We start from the raw sequence: 23,915 nt of genomic DNA on the forward strand, positions 1-23,915 counted from the left end.
AGAATCAGTTTAAATGATTTATTTAGGTACACAATTATCAGAGTGTGGGAAGGTGGTCTGGTCTAGGGAATCAACTGTAACGGGCAGCAGTGGTTCACTGCGAGGGGAAAAAGCAGACTGGTGAGTTCAGGGGTCGTGGGAATATGGAAAACTCAGATGAAACACAGGTTGTTCTTACTTGGTGGTGGCTGGATCTGAATCTTGGAGGGTTACTGAGTATGTCCAGGGTCTCGGTCTCTTAGTGGGTCCAGGAACAACGGAGGAGTGCGGCGGAGAACGGACAGGTAGGCTCGGGTGCAACGGAGACACAGTGGAGTGGTTCGACTGCCAGCCGTGGGGTCCAGGAGATACTTGCAAAACAACGGAGAGGTGAGTCTGGGAACTTGGGCAACCAGTGGGTATCTTCCACGGCGTCACGAGGGAGGTTCTGAAACCAGGAAAGCTGCCAGGCTCTGGTCCACGGGTCCAGAGTGTCAAAGGGATCTCCTGAAGGCAACAGAGGAACACAAAGAGAATCACTAGAAGGCTCAAGGCAACGAGGAACACAGAGACAGGGCTCAAGGGGGCTCAGAGGTACCGTGACTGGCAAACACTCAGGCGACGCTGGACTGGCGGTCAACTCCTTAAGTATGCTCCGCTGATGAGGGTAATAGATGACAGCTGTGGCTGATGACACCACCGCACTCCAACCGGAACCTGTCGCCATCTGGTGGTAAGAGGTGGACAGGAAAACCCCACCAAGAGAACCAGAGAACCCCGGAACATAACAGACAAGCAGATCTTTTAAAAGTCCAGAGACAAGTTTAAAGCTATTCAAAGATTTATTTTTGGTTTTTACGATGCATGCACACATACTGTGTTTGTAGTTCTTTGTTTTAGTCGGGAGGTTGTTTAGCATCTAATTTGTTGGTGGCTGGTGTTAACAGCTGACCTTTCATCATGACAGCAGCGTACACCAGTAGCCATGTCATCTTTGACTTCTCCTCTGTAGGACGCACAATACGGCAAGCAGGCCAGGTCCTGCCATGTTTGCCCCCGCTCCTCCAGACGTTTGCGCACTCTGCTGTGAATGCTAATGAGATGCGTTTTGTTGATCAGGAGGAATTTTAATTGGCAGCCAAGTTGCTCGTGCTCTTGCTTGCTCTTTTCTGGTGCGCTGACTTCTGACTTGAATGGGAGGGAAGGTGATGTGATATTTGCAGCAAAAGAGTTTGACATTTTTAAAAATTAAACAGACAAACCAGACAACTCTGAAGAGCGTAAAGCTAAATGTTAAGTGACGTAGCATTAGCTGCAGACAGAGTGAGTGGAGGTGGAAGACTCACTTGGTGTTCCCCACATGTTGCACTGACACAAAAACATCCGTGCGTCTCCACTGGAAAGTGTTTGTCCTTCCTGTTTTCTCCTCTCTTCCATCTTCTCATCCTCAGTATGTATGGAAACAGGTGGCTTTATGACTTTATTGATTCCATTTACTACAACCAAGAGTTTCACACTAAGTTGCAATTTAAAAAAAAAGGATATTACAGCTGTGATTCTGACAGTTCTTGAGAAAAAATTCCTAATCCAACATGTCTTCTCATGACTGGTCTTAAGGGTGACGACTTAAACCAATGCTTCTTTTGAATAATCCTACTGAGAAGCAGCATTTTGAACCGTTTGGCCCCTTCATTGAAAAATGTGGTATGGCTGCTTCTGATACAAATTATTCATTTGACACTTTGGGGCTTGTATTGACCTAATTTATGCAGCAATATAGATTTTTTTCTTCTGTGACACCACCCAGGATAGCATATTATAACGAGTGGTATCACATTTATTGATGTTTGCCTCTGGGGAGATTTTCTTCACAATTCTAGGCTCGTTTGAAAACAGTTTCCTCTCTGACAGTTTTACTTGAAGTGGCGTCATCCGCTCCTGGAGGAAAAGGATAAATGCAAAGTAACTGAAATCTGCTCACAAGGTCTAATTAGTCTCTTTACCTCCAAGTTGTTGAACTGGAATCTAAGTATTAAGGTGTTGTAAGATGATGACCTGACCTTTGACCATGCATGTCGGTTATCAGTAAGAATATGAAAAATGGGTCTCTAGAGTTACAGGAACAGTAATTTGCCATATGAAAGACATATGGAAATGTTGAGAATAGATGTTTTGGAACCAATCTGGGCTTTGTTCATTTGCTCATGTAAATGTGTAGTTGAGGAGAAAATGACTGCTAGGTAATTACCTTCAATAGTACAGGCTTTGACCAATTTGGCTGTGCGTGTTAATTGTGAAACCTCAGCTTCATGAGATTTGAACAACTGTGGTAATGAAATGTATCTGGGGGTCATTTAAAAACCCTTCACTGAAAAAGAGTTGAAGTAATTTGGTGGATTAAAATGATTTTAAAAAAACTGACTGCTCCACAGACCATGACCGCACATAGCCAATACTGTGCTTTCTACTCTATTTTCTTTCCCACAAAGCCACTAAAAACCCTCCCAGATGAGTTATGGCTGCAGAGTGAATACATATTATCCACTCTCTTACCCTTTTTCCAAAGCTCCAAAAACCTGTGGCGTGTCATTTATTCTGTGCTTTGGCGTATCTGTCAGGAGCGCGTCTGTTTTGCAGAGGTGAACGCATCTCTAATGTGACACTTCATATTCCTGAGATGCGCTGCACCTCTGTGGCGGCGCAGCATCCGCCACCAAATCAGTAAGGTCTGTAAAACTGTTGACGGAGGAAGAGCATGTAATCACTATCTTAAAACACAGCAGACAAAGAGTTTAAGAAATGCTAATGGCTCTGCTCTTTGGTTCAATTACAAACCATAAAGCTTCACCACTTGAAATTCTCCTTTCTTGATTTCAATGTTCAAATTATCCAAAGCAATCACAGAACTCTAAGCTACTTTATGAGTCATTTAAACCAACGTAAGTCGTAACAAATGAACAAAATATCATTTGAAAATTATTTTTTTAAGATGCACTACTTATGCTTTTAATCAGCTGGTTAATAAACACGTTTTCTGTTATTATTCCAGCCTGTGCTTCTTTATTAGGCTGCATTAGCAGTGTTTTGCTTGAGACTGGAAGTAGTGAAAGGCAGTTTTGCTATTTTGTTTAAATCACTGGTCAGGTTTAATCTCTCCACACCTGAAAGTCACATGCTGAAATGTTTCGGCAGCCAGAACCCATTATGCTGTTGCCCGTTTACTGGTTCCGTCTGAAACAACCAGTAAGTTGGTATAAAAATGATTCATTTTTAGCTTTAATCTGGTTTCGTTTTATTGGTTTTGTATTGCAGCCTAAATAAAACCACAACTCTTGATATATAAGGTTACTGTTCTTCTCCTTTTGTTTTTTTTATTTGGTCAGTAGCACCAAGATAGACGGTTCATCTGGTGATTACTATTCATGAGCTTAAGGGACATAAATACACTCTCACCCATATTTTTGCTTGTGTAGAACACACACATCTACCCACCCACACAAAAATATACTTTCCACCGCTGTGCAGTTTTACCTCTGTATATTATTTATAAATTCCTCTGAGTCATATGGTTGCTTGTGGTGAAACGGTGGTAAAAATACTTCAGAGGAAAAAGAAGTATCCGCTCACATTAACTCCAACACAGGTCTGACGAAGTGTTGCCAACACTCACAGGAAGGTGGATGGTAAATATTTTCTGAAATCCAGCTGAATGATGGACTCTGCTTTTAAGTGTTTACCTTCTGACAGCTCTTTAGTTGTTTGTCATTGCCGAGTGAGAGCTGTTCAGATCTATTGTGTAATGAAATGAAGTGGCTCAGAAGACTGGACACAGCTACTGACAAATATGTCTTGTCAAATATTTTCTGTATAGTTTGACTCCAAAAGTAGAGCTTAATTTCTTCAAAATTTATATTTGTTGTCCCTAATCCTCTTCGTGACCAATTTAGCTTTGGTCATTTTCCACTTTGAAGATTGATTTCTCCCTGTTCTTTTTGTTCCTGGCTGATGTTGTTATGTTACTTTAATATTTTCACATAATGTTCTTTTCTAATTACACCATCTGTTTTCACAACATATTGCAAGTTTATAGGACATTTTGGATATTTCGGAACCTGGGGATGTACTTCAGAAAATAATTTTGTAGCTTCAATATGCAAAATGGTATCTTCTGGGAAAAAAATTCCATTTACAGTTGCATTAGTTAAAAGATTTTATTAATTTTTAAAAAATTTAATCACAGTTTTGTGTCAACATCCAAAATTTTAGAAATAATTTCTTACAGGTTATTTGTTTCTCCTGGCAGGTGTTCACCAGGTATGGAAAGTGCTACATGTTCAATGCGGCAGAGGAGGGGAAGACGCTGCGCACCACCATGAAAGGAGGGACTGGGAACGGCCTGGAGATCATGCTGGACATCCAGCAGGATGAGTACCTGCCAGTCTGGGGGGACTCGGGTACGCTCAATAACACACACACCTTTACTACTGACTCTGAAGACTGTGAGGAAAAACAAAGCTCTTATATTAGAGGCTTTTTAAAAACTTTTTTTATTATAATTTTTATTTGCTTTTTTCTCTGCTGTACTGTTTTTTTTCCTCATCTATCATCAAATGCAAATTCTCAAAACTTTTATCCAATATTCAGAGTTTAGCTTTGTTTTATTTACTTATTTTCAGAAATAACTTATATTTGATTTTTGTATAGGCACAAATTTACAGTAAACTAAAATTTCACAGTTTTTGCTCTTGAGTTGAAAAATCCAGAAGCCAGAAGATTTTTTTCTGAGCCTCTAATGACATTTGATTGCCTTTTGGGTTTTCTCTGTCCTTTGCTTTTTATATGAGTGTATTGTGGGCGTGATGAGTGTCCATGTCATGTTTCCACATATGGCTCAGCCCTTTCTTCACTTATCTCCAGTCTAGCAGAGCAGCTCTATCAGCTTAGACTCATTTTTGTCATTGTCATTCTTCCAATTGAATTTAAGTCCAATGACCTTATATAAGAGATTTATACATGTGATATACCTCAGTAATCTCCTATTTCAGGACAAAGTAAATTAAACAGTGCAAATCTATTAAACTTTCTATTTCCCAACAGAGAATCTCTTGGCAAATCATCTGGATTATTTCAGCTTATTTTTATAAAGTCTTTTTAGGGACATCTGGCCTGAAATAATGACCCAAGAGAGCAAATAAAACATGAAAATTAAGTAAAAATAGTTTTACTTCCAAACTACTTTTCCAATACAATGAGTTCAGTCTTTATACTTGCATTGTAAGAGCCTAGAGCAGTTTGGGACTGAAGCATGGCAGATAAACCAGTTGCTTTATAGGGCACATCTAAAGCAAGAAATCTTCATGCCTTTCAGTATTTTTTACCAATTAAAAATTTGGGGTCATGTAAAAACTATTCAAATATGCTTCCATATTTGAACATTGACCGAATACAAATTATTTTAAAATAATTTCTGTCATTAAGAATAATTCAGTCCACTTTATATAAGTCTAAGTATTTTAGATAAAGACTTGTTTAACATAATTCACATTCTTTAAAAGCTGTAAAAAGCAAACTAACATCCTGTTGGTCAGTCTCAGTGAGTTGCAAATTTTTGGTAAATAAAGGCAAAGATAATGATAAATGCTATTTAATGTATGGCCAGCTCTAAGGTTTCTTTAAACCTAAAATGTTACTTTGACATAATGTCCAACCTTTTTTCTATGCAGTAAAGTGATTTTATTGCATTTGCTGGCAGGGCCAACTGGTGGCTTTCCACACTTTTTGAAGATGTCACAAAAATATATTTTTAATTCATCTCCAGAGGAAGCAGCATCTAAAACTTATGACTTCAGGAGCTACGATAGGCATCTGTGTGCTGAGTTTGAACATATCAAGTCTTTGGAGTAAAACAAAGTATGTTCTGGTTGAGGTTGTTCTATGATCTCTGGCATTATTGTAAGAAATAGGTCATTGATTGTCGCTATTTTATTTATTTATTTATTTTTCTTTGCTGTTCTGCTGGTCAAGGTTGAATTTAGCAAAGTCAAAGAAACCAGCAGAAGTACAAAAGCAGGTTTTTAAAAAATATGGACATCTATTAATCAAGACAACTTCAAAAGGAAGTCTGGCATTTGGGAGATGTTTTAAAACCTTTGCATAGTACTGTCATTTGACGACATCCAGTTTAAAACTCTCAACAGAAAGTAGAAGGTCTGAAATAATTAGCTTAATCAAAATCCAAAGGGAGGCTTGGTAAGAGACCCACGTCACATAGTACGAGGCCTGATCACCATCTTGACAGATGGTTGCTGTAATTTTTTATTTTTGTGGGTTGTTTTCTTATAAAGTTTATTCATCTCTAAATTATATGTTAAATTCTTGCAGTGTTTTTCTTTTTCTTCTACTTCCGGAGCTCTACCGCTGTGATCTTTTTTTACGGGTACATCAGATGATTTCTAATCAAAATAGAGGAGCCTCCAAATATATTGCTAGGAAAAGCTAACACCATTCGCCACAAATGTTTCTGAAAAAGTTAAAAGCTTCTTCTGACTCACAGTAGGCTGTTTATCTTGTTATATCCTTGATGTTCTAGTTCAGATCATTGAACTGCAGTTGGTACAGAAACGTCCTATTCTTTCCTTTTATTTTTTCAAAACTTTTCCATTTTAAATTACAGTTAAGTATTTCAGCTTAGGTATTACAACAAACTAAACCACGAGACTCCTTCTTTAAACTCCAGAGAGAAGTCAGCAAACCTTTAATAAAAGCTGGATTTTCTATCAGCTCAGATAACTTTGAAGTTTTAATTTCTATCAGAAAACTTTCTGCATCTGGCCTGTAAATGTAGAACATTAAATGTTTGGGTCTTTAATTTATCTCATTTGTCTTTGTATTTCTCCTTAATTGCATCATTACTATATAGACATGAATGTAATTAACTAAATATAATCATTGATCATGTGGGGATTATTTGATTGGTTTATGCATCTTAAGTTTGATAAATATCCAGACCTTCTTAAATTTGTGATAAAGAATGCTCACTGGGGAAAAAAAAGATCCCCCAGACAGATTTTGATATATTATGTGATTAACTGTGGGAATAATTGAGACTGATTATTTATGTAGATTACTATTTTTTTGCTGTTGCACATCAATCTGCTTCATGGGGCTTAAAGCATAAATATCCCCATAAATACTGTCTATTAACAGTTGGTTAATGTTTTAGGTTTGTTGGCATCTATTTTGAAATCATTGAATAACAGAACTGCAGTTGAGCCACAAGGAGAAACAAAAAGTATATGGATATTTGTTTGTTTTGACTCAAAAACCTTATCAGTTTTCCTATTATGTCCTGCATTTCTCAGCTCTCGAACCGTCTGAACTTATCTTGGTGTAACTTGTTGAACTTCAGCCACCACCTGAACAGCATGCAGAAGACTGTCTCTGCAGGTTCCCGGGTTATGTGTCCTTTTTTGTTCCTCTTGGGGTTTAATTAGCTTGTTTAAGGTAATTCAGTCTCAGCAGGAAGCGCACTGCCTGCCGAGCTGAAGCAGGTCTCTGCTCTGTGCTGAAAGGCAGGTCACATTTTTAAAGAGACTTATTATCCATCTCCTTCCAGTGGTTTCCGCTTTTCCTACCAGTCACAACCCACTCTTCCCTCCTCCTGCTGTTTTATTGTACATCAGCCAAAGACTAGCAGTGAGTCTGTGTAGTTCTAATAATGCACCGTTTCATGCAGGAACCTACATGCCCACAATAATACGCCTCAGTTTATCATCATGGCCAAACATTACAAGAAATATTGAATGTTGGTTTGTTGCTTGGACACCAAGCACATTTATAATTTTACCCCGTAGGACTTTAAAATAAAAGAAACAAATCATACTCAGAAAGAGACCGAAGTAAGAGAAATATCCCCACTTTCCTTCTTCTTTTTTTTGTAATATGAGTGTACAGACTGAAAAACAGTTGACTTCTACTGCATTAAATGAAACATTTTCTTTAAAAGTCTATCAAAATGGAGGTTAAAATAACTATTTTTATTTATAAATCATATAATTCTGCTTTTTGAGTGGGCATTTCTCATTCATAGTCTTTGCTAAAAGCTTTTTGTAAAAATAAAGGGAGAATAACTTTGGCCTAACAAAATGATCCATTAAAGGTGTATAGAATAATGATGAAAATTTAAATAAAATGTAACAAAATAGCATAATAGATCCAGAAAATTGCTTTAACAATGTATTAGTTTAATGTCATGCACACTATGCAACCAGATGGTGTTGCATTCAAATTTTTCTGCATTTTTTTCCTTTACAGATTTATTTGTGTTTCTATTGTTTTTTACAGAATATGGTAAAAAAAAAAAAAAAAAAAATCTATTATATGATTAATCACATCTTTGCATTACAAAAGTCTCAAAACTCATTACACAGACGTGGTTGTAATATGGTGTGGGATCATTTTGGTAGTTGCTAGTAGCTTGAAGGCTTCTGGAAAATAGTGTTTCAGTAGCTTGAATTTAATTTATTTAGACAAATATTTTGAGAAGCTGTTATTTGGCAAAAGTCTTGTCATTTTGCAAGACACCAACTTAAGGCACATTAAGATTAGAAACCAATAAAAATAGAGAAGCTGGATTCTTTTACGACAAGCCAACGGTGACTTTTGGCTTGTATCCTTTTACGAAAACACTTGGGGAAAGGGAAGTTTGTCTTTTCAAAGAGAACTCGTAAAACACTTTTAGTGTTTGAACATGTGGGAATAAAATAGAAGCAGAAATCATCAGTAGAAAGGTGCTAAAAGCTTCAAAGCAGCTGCAAAAAAAAAAAAAAAAAAAAAAATATATATATATATATATATATATATATATATATATATATAAGGCTGTCGTTTTTCACAAGTGTTCCTAAACCAAATATTACTGCTATAATCTCAAACTGCATGTGTCACCACCTTAATGTTTGCTACAAATATTTTGTCACCAAAACAACAATTTATTCAAACTCTAGGTAAAGACTCTCTAGATTGTGTGGATGAGTGCAACATTGAGAGCACAAGGGTGCATTTCAATATAATTAGATATAAATGTGATAATAGCGTTCTGATGATAGGCTGATGAATGGGCCTCACTGGGTCTGTCATCAAGAGCATGCAAATATGAACATTTACAGAGTAGGATGAATATTTTCCAAACATATTCCCCAGACATGCACATGTTTAACTTTATGTGAACATTTAGCAGGCTGGTATGATTAAATTCAACATGAATGCTTCAAAATGTTCCCCCTCTTTAAAAAGACACATGAACAAACCACTAAATTCAACTTTGAGATTTGATTTTGTAACAGATGAACATTGTTTCTTTCTCAATCCCACATATCTTGGTTTTGTTACATGGCAAATTTGAAATGTGTAGAAATAGCCCTTGAAAATGTACGAATTCAGAACTCTAAAGCAGATAGAGTTCTGATAACTGAATCTTCTTCATGCACTGTTTCTTATTTTCACTGCATTGTTGAAGGACAGCTAAACAGAGAGATTTTTGCAGAGTTCAGCTTTCTTTGTGGAAGTCTTGTTACATGGTTTTAAATCTTACACATTTACTCTTTATGTTCTTCAAATGGGATTTCATTTATAGCATTTTGCACTAAAGGCTCCTCCAGCAATAACTTAAAGTTTCCTCTTTTTTGGCTGCGTTCACACTGTAGCCTGAAGTGACCCAATTCCAATTTTTTTGTCAAATCTGATTTTTTTTCCCCCCACACTTCCAAATATATGCGACCTGTATGTGTTGTCCAGTGTGAACAGGCAAACGACCTGAAAGTGTCAATAGAGGGCGCAATGATGTCAGAGTTCTCAGTGTTTTGCCAACCGCCATAAAAAGAAGAAGTGCTCAGTGTTAACGGAAGTAAACATGGATGTTAACAGCGGAGCATAGTTTACACATTTGAAGTTGTTGTCCAACCAGAGCCAGCAGATTAACAACTTAATACTTATTATAGTCCTTCATGGTTGTTTTTCTTCCCACTTGGGCGAATCAGGATGTAGAATACTGACATTTGTCGAGTATCAGTGACGTTCAGGTCGAATGAATGCGACCTGGACATTAGGTCACATTTGAATTGGATACGTAACGAATACCCAAGTGGCCTGGGTCGCATTCGAAAAGAATCTGATCTGTATTGTTCAGACTATCATGAAAAGATCAGATATAGGTCACATATGACATATATTTGCAGCCTTTGTTTCACTTAGGTGGAGAAAGTAAGTACTTCACACATCACAAAATTTTCCAACTTTGCCCTTACAGAGACGAGATGTCTTCATTTTCATAGTTTCACCTCAACTGAGAAAAACAGAATCTAAGAAAAAAACATCCAGAAACTCATTTTGTATGATTTTAAATAATTTATTAGCATTTTATTGCTTGTAAAAAGTATTTGAAGCCTTTGTTTGCATTTACAGAGGTATAACATTTCCTGTAGTTCTTCATCTGAACTCCCACACCAAAGCAGGGGTTTATTCCTCAATACAGATAATAACATAAAGCTTCAGCTTTATGTTAATAACATCATAACATAAAGTTAATAACATAAAGCTTCAGCTTCTTCTAAAGATTTTCTTTTGGGTTCAAGCCTGGAGATTGTCTAGCCCACTGCAGGAACTTCACATGCTTCTTACAGAGCCACTTCTTTATTGCAAATTAATTATTAAAAAATTTGGATTGTATTTTATACTGTCTTTCACAGTTGAGGTTTACCTACGATGGAAATTTCCTCTTTCTCTGTTATTTATAAGTGTTAACTATAAATAATGTGTTAAAATCCTAAACCTCATCATATTTACTAAATTATAATATGTGTTCAATGAGGCTTGTTTGTGAGATTAAACATACCTTTTTGAAATAACCTTTAAATACGTATTAGATTTTTCATTAAGCCCACATTTCTGCATGAGAAAATGTTTATTGGTCTATGTAATATTCTAATCTTAGATCCTATGTTTTTATTAGCTGTAAGTGAAAAATCATCATCATCATCATCACCATCGTCATTATTCTTAACAGAGAAAAAGGCTTGAGACATCGGTCAGTGTTGAATTAATAAGTATGTTATGTTTCACTTAGTTAATTGAGTTTCTGGCATAAATGAACTTCTTCAACATCCAATTTATTAAATATGGCTGTATATTTTTCAAATAATATTTAGTCTGGGAGCAGAATAGCAAACATGATCTTTGATGTATTTTTTAATGCTCTTTAAAGTCACGTAACTTTATGCTTTGATGTATAAACATTAATTTAGTGACCAGGATTTGAGTGATTGATTGTGAATTTCCTGTTTTCCTTAAGGTCATAACAGCCAATGGTGACTTTTGTTCGAATCCAGTTTCCCTCACAGTATTCAGAACCACAAACTCATCTGTGTAGTTGGAAATTAGACAGTTTAATAAACAAAAACTCATCAGTAAGGACAACATTTCTGCAAGTGCCTCAATAACAATAATAAATCTAGCAAGAAAAAATGAATTATGCTGCAAATCCTATGTAATTCAAAATAAACTGCAGAAAAGAAGATGTAGTTTGTTGACACTTAGAGACAGTAGTTTGAGTTTCCATTTTGATGCATTTCCTGAAGAGAAAGAAAAAAAGCTTGAATTTTTTTGTATTTGGTGTGGAAATTGATTTTTGTATTAGATGTGTAATCTTGCAATCTAAAAATCTTCTATCAAACTGTATTTTGTATGCTTTTGTTGCTTTTCCACTTTCATCAAACTTAGTGTTTATTGTCAAGTAGAGGTCCAATCAGACCACCAGAAATCTCCTGATCCATGATTGGCAGGAGAGATGCTTTTCACTGAAGATCAATAGGGACATACCTAGATGACAAAAAGGGATAATTTTCTATTTCTTTCATTTTGTGCTAGATTTAAAATGCCTACCTTTGTCAAAAAACCAACAGCACACCTAGTCTTTGTCATATAAAACACCATTGCTTTGCAGGAAGAAGCTCCTGTAATTTTAAATATATTTAAATAGATGACCCTTCTGATTGAGTTTTGGTTGAAATAAGAAAAATATGTTTTAATATTACACAAAAAACTTACAGAATCTGTAAAAAAAAAAACCCTCAAATTTCTTCAGATTAAAACACAAACAGGAAGCTGTAGAAAGCAAAAACTTAAACACTTATTGTAGGTTCTGATTTCTCCTCTCTCCAACTTAATTCCTCTTTCCTACATGGCTGAATCATTGCAAGTGGAGTGAGTGTGAACCCTCTGACCACGCACGTCTGTCTAATCAGAGGAGCTGCCTTTGAAGCTGATTGAAGCCTGGTTCAGATATAACAAACATCATTACTCCTGATTCCTTGTAGATGGCCTGACTGCAACACAAACACAGCAACCTTTAACACAAACTTAGCGACATTATCAAAGAGCTGTGCGGAAATAAACATAATAAATGTCCATGTGCCTGCTAATCAACAAGAGATCAATATCTTATGTAAAGAGAGTTTTTCTGAGTACTGCCTTAGGAGACTAAATTGTAATATTTTTTCTTATTAAGCAAGATTAATCTAGATCAGGATTATACTCAGAGTAATCTGTCTAATTTAAAGAAAAATTATGAAGTAAAGCTGCTAGTTATATTTGAGTAACTCCTGATTAAACTAACTATGAAGAAAGATTTCTTAATAAATCTAATGGCTCCCATTTTGGAAACGCATATTATTTGCTTTAAGTAGTTGAGGTTTTAAATACTGACTCTCCTTGTATTAATCCCCACAAGAAGCACTTTTCAATTTATTTAATTGCCTCTGCCTTTTTGCTGTCAATATAATCTCAGCACAACTTCAGAGACAGCATTTAAAGTATTTATTTATCTTCAGGTTCATAGTGATTACCTTCTCTTTTTACCTTTACATCATCACAAAAACATCAACATGTTCAATGTGTCTGTGACTAATTGCACTTTATATTAATTTTCTGCCTTTTCATCTCTTCTAAATGTGTGTTTGAAAAGTTGATTCAAAGTTGGAATGTGAAGTGTGTTTTTATTTATCCTAAAACGAGGTTAAAAGGCATTTTATTAGTAATGCCATCTATCATTTACAGGATGTTTGCTTTCAGCTTTGTTACATTAAGATAAACTCCTGGTGACTTAGAAATTACACACATATTTGCTTATATACTTTATTATCTTTAGTGTAACAGGCAAGGATTTGAAGTGATCCTATATCTTTACGTATAAATGATATGTGATGATATTTTTCTTGAACTGTCTCTCATTGATTTCTGCACTGCAGGAGAGATTTAGACATATCACTTGGTTTCTGCTGGTTCTTCTGTGCCTGTTTTGTCTGCCTATACGTATATGTGTGGTTCTTAAAACATTAGACTTCAGCTTTTTAAAATCTTCTTCAGTCTACAACAGTAAATTAATTAAGATGTAGCAGCTCTTCAGCTTATGATGGACCGTTGGTCTGCAGACTAATAATGGGTCCGTTAATGCTATCTAAGTTTGAGTACTGCACTCATGTCAAACTTTTTAAGTTTTTATTTTATGTACAATTTGAAAAGAAATGGATGTAAACGGTTTGTAACAGGTCATTTTTGCTTCTATTGTTTCCTATAAACGAACCAGGACGTGTCCCACTTGCTCTAATAACAAGATAATAGTTCAAAGAAGTCCAGAAAATAAGTTATGTATGTTGTTGCCATGAAAAAACAACAACAAATAGATTGCTTAAGTTAATTGTTCTCTAACTTCATGAACAATTTAAAGCAATACTTGAGTTAAATAACTTTGAGTATGATAATCCAAGAAATTGTTTAGTCAAATCCAAATGACCTCTGTGACACTGTTTGAATAGTAGATGGCACTTAATTTGGTTTATTATCTGGTGTTTTGTGGAGGAATATTACCTCTAAATTGAATTTGTTGAACTATAAAGAGTTGTAGACACAAGCTGCAAACCAGAAGGCACAAATGTTAACTAGTTGTCAGTTAGGATGCAGAATAAATACACAAACTGCTTTCCCTTAGCACTAAAATGTGCACTGCTTTATGAAATATGGTGAAACAGCATAAGAGTCAAAAATAATTTAAAGACACATACTCCTGTTTTACTTTTATCAGGGAACTTTTATAACTATGGGTTTGTTTTTCTGAAATGTAAGCCCGACCAGCGTCAGCTGCAGATCTCTCTGGCTTGCCCAACCCATAATTTGAGCTAACACCAATAATGTGTGCACTGATTGTGTCTCTAAACTTTGGGCCAGATGGTGAATACTAAATGCCCACATGCCGTAATGCAGTTGCATAATAATGAGGTCTTCAATAAAATTGCAAGAATTCTTTAGCCACAATGAAGACACAATATTTAGAGAGAAAATGACAGACACAGCTGGATTATTAATAGATGCTCTGTGAGCTTTGACATTCCAGTTACTAAAATCTTTGTCAGGTGTGAACATCAAGAGCAAACAGAATCAAATATATTATTGACATGGACATATGACTCTATATTAGATCCAGGCAGTTGTTTGCGTTTGCACTATTGCACATATTATTATTGCAATGACAATTGAAATTTGATATTTTGTGCATCGCTAAAGCAAACATGCATTGCAATGTTTTAATGACTTTATAGTTGGATTAAAGTAACTTTGATGTGTTTCCTCATTACAGTAAACCAATCACAACATAACCTTTAACATGCCCTTGTACTCTAATGAGTTACAGTACTGGCACTTGGCTTGCTTAGAGAAACATAAATCAAGTCCTCATAATGACTACATATAGATTTATGTCTCCTAAATGTAAGTGACATGCACTGTCCCATCTTCCTATTCTCTTCTCTCTGAAAACTCAGAAAAGTTCTGTTTGATCCATTTATCAATTCCTTGGTATGAAACTATCATGCTCCTGCCACATCAGCCTTTGCAGATGTTTGATTAATGTGTGTATCACAGTGGACTGATGCCTTCGTCCGTCTGTATTTGCGCTGCATCGATTTCGAGCAGTCTGGTCATACTCAGAGACTACCATGTCTTGGTCATAGAGCTCCCTGAGGTGTTGGGCTGATCAGCTGATGGGGAAAAGCCCTGATTGAATGTCAGTGCACTCACAACTGACTTTGAGCACATTATTGATTTCTGCAAACGCTGCTCATTCTTTGTCTGCAAATGTTGTGCCTTCTTTGGTCTGTACTTCTGTGTGTGTGTGTGTGTGTGTGTGTGTGTGTGTGTGTGTGTGTGTGTGTGTGTGTGCGCGTGTGTGTGTGTGTGTGTGTGTGTGTGTTGAAGAGCTCCAAATGGAGGCATAGAGGCGCTTTCATCTATTGAGTTAGTACCAAGCCTTATTCTGCACCTGTGTTTGATGTCACAACAAATAGGATGTCTGAGTGTGTTTTTTTTCCTATTTCAGAGACGATCTCAAAAGCCAGAGGCTTAGAGTCAGAACCCCCAGAATTTATTGCTAAAAGGTTGTTTCTGAAATGAAAATCGGATTTTGATGCATTTGCATTCAAACGGTTGAGCTGAGTTAGTTTTTGAATTGTTGTTTTTTGTCCTTCCTGTTTCTCCATCTTTCCTGCAGAGGACACAGCGTTTGAGGCAGGCGTGCGGGTGCAGATCCACAGTCAGGCGGAGCCCCCATTTGTTCACGAACTTGGGTTTGGCGTGGCCCCTGGCTTCCAGACCTTCGTGGCCACTCAGGAGCAGAGGGTAGGTGCCCCATCATTATCATCATCACTCTTTTTGTGCACTTTCCCCACCTCTACTCCACACATTGGGCTTATCCCTTAGAGATAATGTGATGAATAACCTGCCATAACAGGCATGATTAGATTCTGTGCATCCAGGTTCATATGTGAGGGGGGAATTATGTTTTTTTTCTTGTTCTGCCTTGGGGCCTTTAGGTGACCTCTTCGGTCTCCTGGTGGCTGTTGACAGATGAGTGATGAACTTGTGCCTATTGTTTCCATCTATGACCTTTCTGGTAGAGTTGCTCTCAACCCAATCTAAGCTTTACTCAATCATACTAAACATTATTCTGTCACATTAAGCTGCAGGGTCTACAGATACACACAGCCAATACCAGTTAATGTTTTCTCTCCATTGCCGTTCTTCTACTTCAGATGGCTGTTTATCAAAGCTCTTCACTGAAGTTCAAGTAGCCTATTCACATCTCAAGATGAATCTGTTTATTCTGCCCCCGTCAGACTTACCTAACGTAGTTATGAAGTGTTTTGTAACACTGACAAGAAGCAGAAACTTAAACAGACAAATGCCGATTGAATGCTAACAGGGAATTGGCCCCGATAAAAAATAACCGTGACACATAGCCTATATATAGCTTCTCTCCATAAAAATATGAAAACATTGTTCCAGCTCAAATCTGGAGATACAAATGTTACACAGTTATCTGATAGAGAAATATCTGAAGTACTGTGTGGTGAGTATTTTCAATAGTTTGGAACTTTAAGGCAGAGTTTAGGGTTGAAATATCAAACTATTTAGTTTAACTTTGTTTTTAATGAGTATTTATTTTCTAATTTTGTTTTTTCAATGTTATTTCTAATGCCCTTAATATTACAACCCTTGAAGTTCTTAAAAATGACTTCACGACACCTTTGTCATTTCTGAACAATAAAACTACTGATCTATTTATTAGTTCTCTGCAAAAATAATATCCATGTTTCTGTCCCACATTTCTGTGACTTTAAATGGCGTACCGGCATTAATTTTTTCTACTTAAAGCACTGCTGTCTTCCCAACATTCTTTTTCTCAGGTTGGCATTTGCATAATGCCAGCCTGTTACATATTAACTTTGTTTTCATTGTGCGTTTATACGCAGTTTTTAAAGAGCTTTGTGTAAGCTGACAGCTAGATTACACATTTTAAAAACAGAAACCACATATTTGTTTTAGGCGGGTGCCGGTGCCAATTCCTTTAATGAACTAAGAACCTGCTGCTTCTCTTTTCATCAAAGGGCTACGAAATTGAAACATCACTGTAGCGATGTAGTTTCATAAAAACACATTTGTTTTTAAAGCTCAGTTTTACTTGGTCTTCAACTGATGAGATAATTTCACAGCTACATGAAGCAATGCTACACATCAGTTAAAGTTTTTAATACTCAGCTGTGAAATGGAATAGAGTTCATGTAAAAATGTCAATCTTTGGGATTTTGTATATGTTTCTCCTGTTTCAGAAGGCAAAGAAAAAGACTTCAGATTACCATTGTGAAACTACTGGCTGTTGTGCAAGAAAAGATAACTCAGTCAGTGCTAATCACTGTAACAATGAGGTTAAGTCGAGATGATGAAGCTGTCTTTGTTTCTTCTAGGTTATTTCTCAACATTTGGTTAGATTCACACGTATGTATGTTTCTTTAGGGTAAAACCTGAAGCTCACTACTTGCTGGTGTGAATCACAGAGAAATCCAAACGAATCTGGAACAACACAAAACATTTTATTAATCTTTTTATTCATTTTGTGAAATTCATTTAACAGAAACTGTTTTGCTTAGGGAGTTCAGTGACAACACGAAGGCCAAAGATACAGAAATGTATTGTTTTAGTCTTGGAAATTGAAATAGACCTCATAGTGCGGTGGAGAGCTCTGTCTGAGTGTTCCTGTTTTCTAAAGCTTTAAGTTAGTGTTTAAAATATTAGGCTACGCATTGGTAAAGCATTTTGGGATTTTTATTGGTGAAATGCATTGTTTAGCTAAAATCTACTACTTAACTCACTGTTATCAACATTGAAACAAAACTTTACTAAAGTAGCCTGAAAGGCCACACTTAGAAGAATAATCAATTTCTCTAAAAGGCATTACAGTTTGCAAATGTACTAAAGGAAATGGACTTAGCTTGTCATCAAACTTGACCTGAGATAATATTATGAGGAGAAATCTGAATTGGCTAATTCTGTCAAATACAAGGGTAAAGTATGTAAAGTTGGGAATTTGAAAAAAGTTACAATTTTCTCTATAAATATTCTGGCATATGGTAAATAAAAATTATTTTGTTAATCAAATGTTTATTTGAAACTAGGAAGATGTACTTTAATGTCAGGCAATAAGGAAGAAAATGTTATTTATCTTAGTAAGTACGTAAATATCTGATTTAACTGTACATACATTAACACAACGTCCAACCACAGCCATATTTTTTTTTATTGCCATCAAAATGTTGATGGCATTGTTCTGATTGGATAATCTATCCATTCTTCCACGTCTTGGCAAAATTTGTAGAGTTCATTTGGATTAGTTGGTTTGTTGACTCAGTCCAGTCTGGCACAGGACTTAGGCACACTCAACAATTTTCCAAAATGGTCGAGACCAGAGCTTTGGGGAGGCTTTTCAGCGAGTTCAGGACAAATTGAGCAACTCTAAGACATTCAGCAGGAGTGATTGGAAACTTTATTGGAATGATGCTTAGTTTTGAAAAGTGTTTCTGGAAAGCTCCTAGAAATGCTCCTATGTTTCTGTCAGAAAGTTACTTTGAAATTTTATTTGAAATTTAAAACAATTTTATAAACATTGAAAGGTTTTGACTTTCTAACATATTTGTCATTCTCCCATTGAATTAATTAACTTTTACGCTACAAATCATCAGTATAATTCCTTTATGTCTCATGGAAATAAATATGGAAAAATTGGATAACACATGCAAAACAAAAAGCTTAAAAGTTTGATGCCACATGAATAAAAATCTCAGACGTCTTAGTTGGGGGGGCTGCTGCAGAAGGTCCTAAATCAACGTTGGCAGCGCCAAAGTATGTGCAGCAGCAGGCTGAGGAGCAGGTGGGGAGTCTCTGTAAATGGTACTCCATCCAGATGGGTTGGATCAAATGATTATTTTCAGATTATCTGTGATACCGCAATGATACTAAGCAAAGATGGGCATCCTTCCTGTTTGTTTGTTTATTACATTGCTGTATTTTAGATGAAACTTTCATCATCTGCGGCTTATAAATGCAAAGAAGCAGAGGGAATTGTTGAGTTTACTGCTCTGAGGAAAGGTTTGCAAAAGGCTTTTAGTACAAAACGTTTACATATGTTCTATGAAGGAGTCATGATCACCGATCAGTGCTGAGTTCAGTTTTAAAGTTTCTGGATTTGGGTGGGGGCTAAAGCAAAACAAAAAGACAATGGAATGCATTGTCCCATCAATGTAGGTATGGAAATAGTGCTGTTAAATGTTAAAATTATACACATAAATGAATACTTTAACACAATTAATTAGGTTTTATTAGAGCTGTCATTCCATTTTTTGTTTCACTGATATCAAATTACTGTAGATGTATTTCCACTGCAGAAACATAAGAACCAGAGTTTTATTCTGGCTGTAGTTTTTCTCTTCCTCTAGGACCAAATCAGACAAAAGTAGATGGAAATCTGCCACAAAATTGGCAGAAGAATTTTTTTAGATGGACCCTGAACTAAAAGTAGGGTTGGTATGGACAAGATGTCAACCATTTCTTCTCAGTTTGAATATCCTGATTTCACTGTCGTCATCTCCTCCTCAGGATTGTTGATCAGTCTCTGAATTTAACTTTGAATGGATTTCTGTGTCTTTCTGTGTGCCCATTGTGGCACAAGATTTTTACAAAGTACTTCTGAGTCAGTCAAATTTATTTGAATTACCTCTCAGAGCGTAGCCACTGTGAAATTGCCATAAATTACTACTTTAGATAGCTGATTGCAATCCCAATCTCAACCCTGTTCTTCCTTTCTTTCTGGTAGTCGGGATTGGTGTGATTTGTTTAAAATCCAATATGCCTACACAGTTCCACTGGGTTTTTAAGTGGCAGCCCATAGCTTTAAACTATATTCACAGTGAAGCAATCTGAAGTCAATATTGTATTTGTCAGATTTTTTTATTAATCTGCCTTGTAGATCAACTGTCCAGTGACAGTTAGCATCACCTTAATTGACTTATTTTGTGTGAAAAGTTTTTCTCAAAAGTTTTTAAGTCATCTCCGTGACAGAATTGGGATACCCAGTAGAAAAAAGTAAACAAACAACTATTTTTACACACTGTAAGAAAATATTACCATTAACAGGGCTGGCTAGCCAAAATTGATATCGAGGTAGAGCACCAATTTAGGGTTTTTTCATACTTATTTTGCTATCTAAGGAATTTAGACTGCATTAAACCTCCCCTAGTTAATTGTTAACAATTATTATGATTACCCCGATGAAACCTGAACTGAATAATTCTGCACTGAACAGAAATTCATTAAAACATAGTTTGCTATCTGTGTACCTTTTACTGATGTTAGAAAAACAGAGCTATTTCACTGCTATTTCTGTGTTTAGGGCAGAGGTGGGTTGGTCCTCAACGGCCGATGTTATGCATATTTTAGATGTGTCTGCGCTGCACCACACCTGAATCAGAAAATTTAATTACCTCTGTGGTTTGTTTCCAGATTTAACCAGCTGATGTTCCCTTCATGCAAATCAAGTGTTTTCTAGCAGGGAAACATTTAAAACATGCACAACACTTGGGTGGAGTCTGGCTTCAAAACTGCTGTACTTAGAGAAGCCAAACCCAGAATTAACTATTTATGGATTTCACATTACTTAAATCACAGGCTTGATTTGTAAGACTACTGTATTTTTAAAGAATGAAAAGTTAAATTTCTCCTCAGCCTTTTCCTTATGACCCATATTGCTTCAATGATGTTTGTAATGAATGAATGCATGGTGAATATTTTCATATTAATGAAAAAGTGCTAGTTCTAGTACTGGCACATTATTTCACTCTCAACATGGAAGAAATATCTTGTTATAAGTGAAAACCAATACGTTTTATCAGTATTATGGAATAGTTGACTTTAAACAAGCTCATATAAATTGTTTAAAAGTTGCTTGGAAATTAGTTTGGTCTCATTTCAAGTGTACTAAGACATTTGCACAAGAAACTAGACCAAAAATATTTGGTAAGATTTTGAGTTTTTGCAGTACAATGATTTAAAGTACATGTTGAAATGGCTGCACAGGTCAACTTATTTTTTTCCAAATCCAGTCCTGCTAGTGCATCATCACTGCCATTTTGTAAAATACCAGACCCAGACTGATCCAATCAGATTAAATCCATGCACATCATCTTTGTCTTTCAAAGTCGGTCAAACGACACTGAATGATTAAGTCATCCTGGAAACAAGATGAGATATTTCAGCTAAGAGTTTTGGGACATTTCTTCAATAAAGTTTAAATGTGACCTTCCCACATCAGAGCTCGGTGTATTGAAGTAATAAACAGTTAGAGAGGAGACATGCTCAACAATGTGTAGGCCTCCTGAGTAATAAGGCTCTCAGGGTCTGTTCTCGTCTCCCAGCCCTGTTCCGTGACTGACAGGGCGTAGACAAGCCGTCCTCTGCATGCCTGTGAAAACGCTGCTCCTCTGAACAGAAGAGGAAAAAAAGGGCAAATTTTACCCCTGCTAATTGATACAGAGCTGCTGCAAGTTTGGACCCGTCTCCTTCACCTTCTACTTTAAGTTGTTTTTTATTTAAATCTAAGAAATAACAATCAATATTATGACTGACACCATACCTACAAGAAAGATCTAAATATGGCCGTGTGGCTCATTTTAAAATGGTGATAAGTGAATCTTGGTAACAGATACCAGTCAGTCTGCCTGGAAAATTTGCTTAACAAAGAGATTAAATTAACAGATTTTAATTAATACCATCAGACCTACATCAAAGCAGCTTTAATCAAGCGAACCTCTGGGCCGACAGAGTCCTCATGCAACCTTTTTTTTTTTATTTAAGCTCTCTGAATTCAGTAGTAGTCTTTTAAATTAAACTAAAAGGGCATGCTGTTCCTCTACCACAGGACGGCAATATTTCCATGGACATAACATCTTTATTTTTCCAGGAAGACTCCTAATTCAAACCCAGGGTCTTTGTATTACTGGTTAGCACTCTGCTCAGAAATCCAACAATAACACATAAGGGTGGTTTTGCTCGAACCCACTGTCCACAATTTGCATTTCAGCTCACCCAGGCAGCACTAATGGGATGACCTCATTGTAATTCATGCTGTTATCTACTTTTTAACAACATCCCTGGTCTGCAGAGCTGTATGGCCTAATTAAAGTATTGCTCTGGTACAACAGGGGAATCGAGCATGGATTAATAACACATTGAGTGGCCCACAAGCCTCGGCTTTTATTAGATAAGACCACAATAAGGTCCACAGGTCTCAACGTAGTGAGAAGTGATATTGAATTATCTGATTACAGAGAATTAATCAGATCTCACATCAGCTACATCTGACTTTAATTAGGCCAGAAGGTGAAATTTGAAGGTGATTGTAAAGGTTAAGGATTGCTAAGAAGAACATTTTTTATATCTCTGACATAATTAATAGCTTCTGAATGTCACTATATGGCATGTAATTGCTGCTGGCTTTGAGAAAGGCATATTTAATTATAATAAGAAACAATTTAGCTGCATCCAAATGGATGAAGGTTTCTGGACACTGAAATGCCGAGCTTTCCAGACTGCTGCGTGGATTTAGTCGAAATCTATTGTTCTACTCTAGTGTTGCTAAGATAATAGCATCTTCCATCTTGCACCATAGCTGAGAAGCAATATCACCTGAAAAGAAATCAAGCCAAGGCTTCAAATTCTGTCATTACCAACAAGCAGAGTGGAGCCAGGTTTAATCTGGCAGGATGGTCTACCCACCCAAAAAAACGTCTTTTGGCAGAACAAGCTGACTCACTTGGGATGCTCTGAGATGACAGCAAGGGAAACTGGGAACAGAGGATGATGGATACAAAGCAGGGCTGGACCTCAATGCCTGTGCTGTGGAGCAGATGGGCCTCCATGCTGCTCAGCCTACTGTCCCTCAGTCCTCATCTGTCGCCCCAGCCTTCACAACCACAGGAGCATTTCTACGTGCTTCCCTCACTTTATGTTGGGGGATGTTTGTCATACAGTCTGGCTAACTGTTGAATTATTGTCTGCCGAGCCATCTTGGTTCTTGAAGCGCTCTGCCTCCATGTGATCTTTGGAATTCAGTTGGTTATGTACAAAACTTTTCAGTGGTTTTTACTTAGTTTTTATTTTAATTTCTATTTGTTTAAAGTCACTGAAAAGTGTATAGTTTACTCGTGTTTATTCAAATCTAATAAAGGAGCCATCCTTTCAAAGTACCAAATTTGACCAAGTCTTTTTGGTATAATATCGTAACAGGCTTGAAATAAGATAACAATTATAACTTTTCAACAAAAAATAGGAGCTTATTCTAAGTAAACAATTCCTGAAAAAGCGCCAGTTCCACTTGCTGATAATGTCACTTATAATAAGACATTTTCCCCATGAGACAGTGATTTGCTTTCTGAAATCTTTTGGTCTTTTTTCATGCTAGTGTGTGACTAAGAAAATGTAACTCTGCTTTCAAAGAATGTTGATAATTCCAGTTATTTTATAATTTAACAAGAAGACAATAACTTTACTCCTGGCCTTAAGAAATAAAATGATTTGATTTGATTTTCTTTTCCAGTTGGCAGACAAAGTTAACTGAACTCCTGGTTCTCTTCTTCCCCTCAGTTGACCTACCTGCCTCCCCCATGGGGAGAGTGTGAGTCCAAAGCTCTGGAGTCGGGCTTCTTTCAGGTCTACAGCGTAACAGCCTGCAGAATTGACTGTGAAACTCGCTACATTGTGGAGAACTGCAACTGCAGAATGGTGCACATGCCAGGTAAGCATCTCTGTTGTACTCTGCGATGATGTATCGAGCGCTCATTCATCAACAAGAGTTTTCAGCAAGGTTGCAGTATTTTCCAGGAGATTTACCAGCATCATATTGATATGACAAATCAATACTGGATTAGTTCTTGGCATTTTAAAAAGCCCTAGGACTACAAGGTGTACCTGGGAGGTACAAGGAGGCTGTTTCTCACAGAAAAATT

General features: G+C 36.6%; 1 protein-coding gene across 4 annotated transcripts in view; it reads left to right on the top strand.

Moving 5' to 3' along the window:
* asic2 (acid-sensing (proton-gated) ion channel 2) overlaps nucleotides 1–23,915 on the top strand; it is a 402,948-nt gene that overhangs the window by 350,934 nt on the left and 28,099 nt on the right. For all 4 annotated transcript variants that reach the window (XM_028041889.1, XM_028041888.1, XM_028041890.1 and 1 more), the window contains 3 exons: nucleotides 4,283–4,433; nucleotides 15,575–15,702; nucleotides 23,554–23,704. In XM_028041889.1, coding sequence (XP_027897690.1) covers nucleotides 4,283–4,433; nucleotides 15,575–15,702; nucleotides 23,554–23,704 — 430 coding nt within the window. The remainder of the gene's footprint in view (nucleotides 1–4,282; nucleotides 4,434–15,574; nucleotides 15,703–23,553; nucleotides 23,705–23,915) is intronic.

The sequence above is a fragment of the Xiphophorus couchianus genome, chromosome 16 (genome assembly GCF_001444195.1).
Source record: "Xiphophorus couchianus chromosome 16, X_couchianus-1.0, whole genome shotgun sequence".
In the NCBI taxonomy this organism is placed as follows: Eukaryota; Metazoa; Chordata; class Actinopteri; order Cyprinodontiformes; family Poeciliidae; genus Xiphophorus; species Xiphophorus couchianus.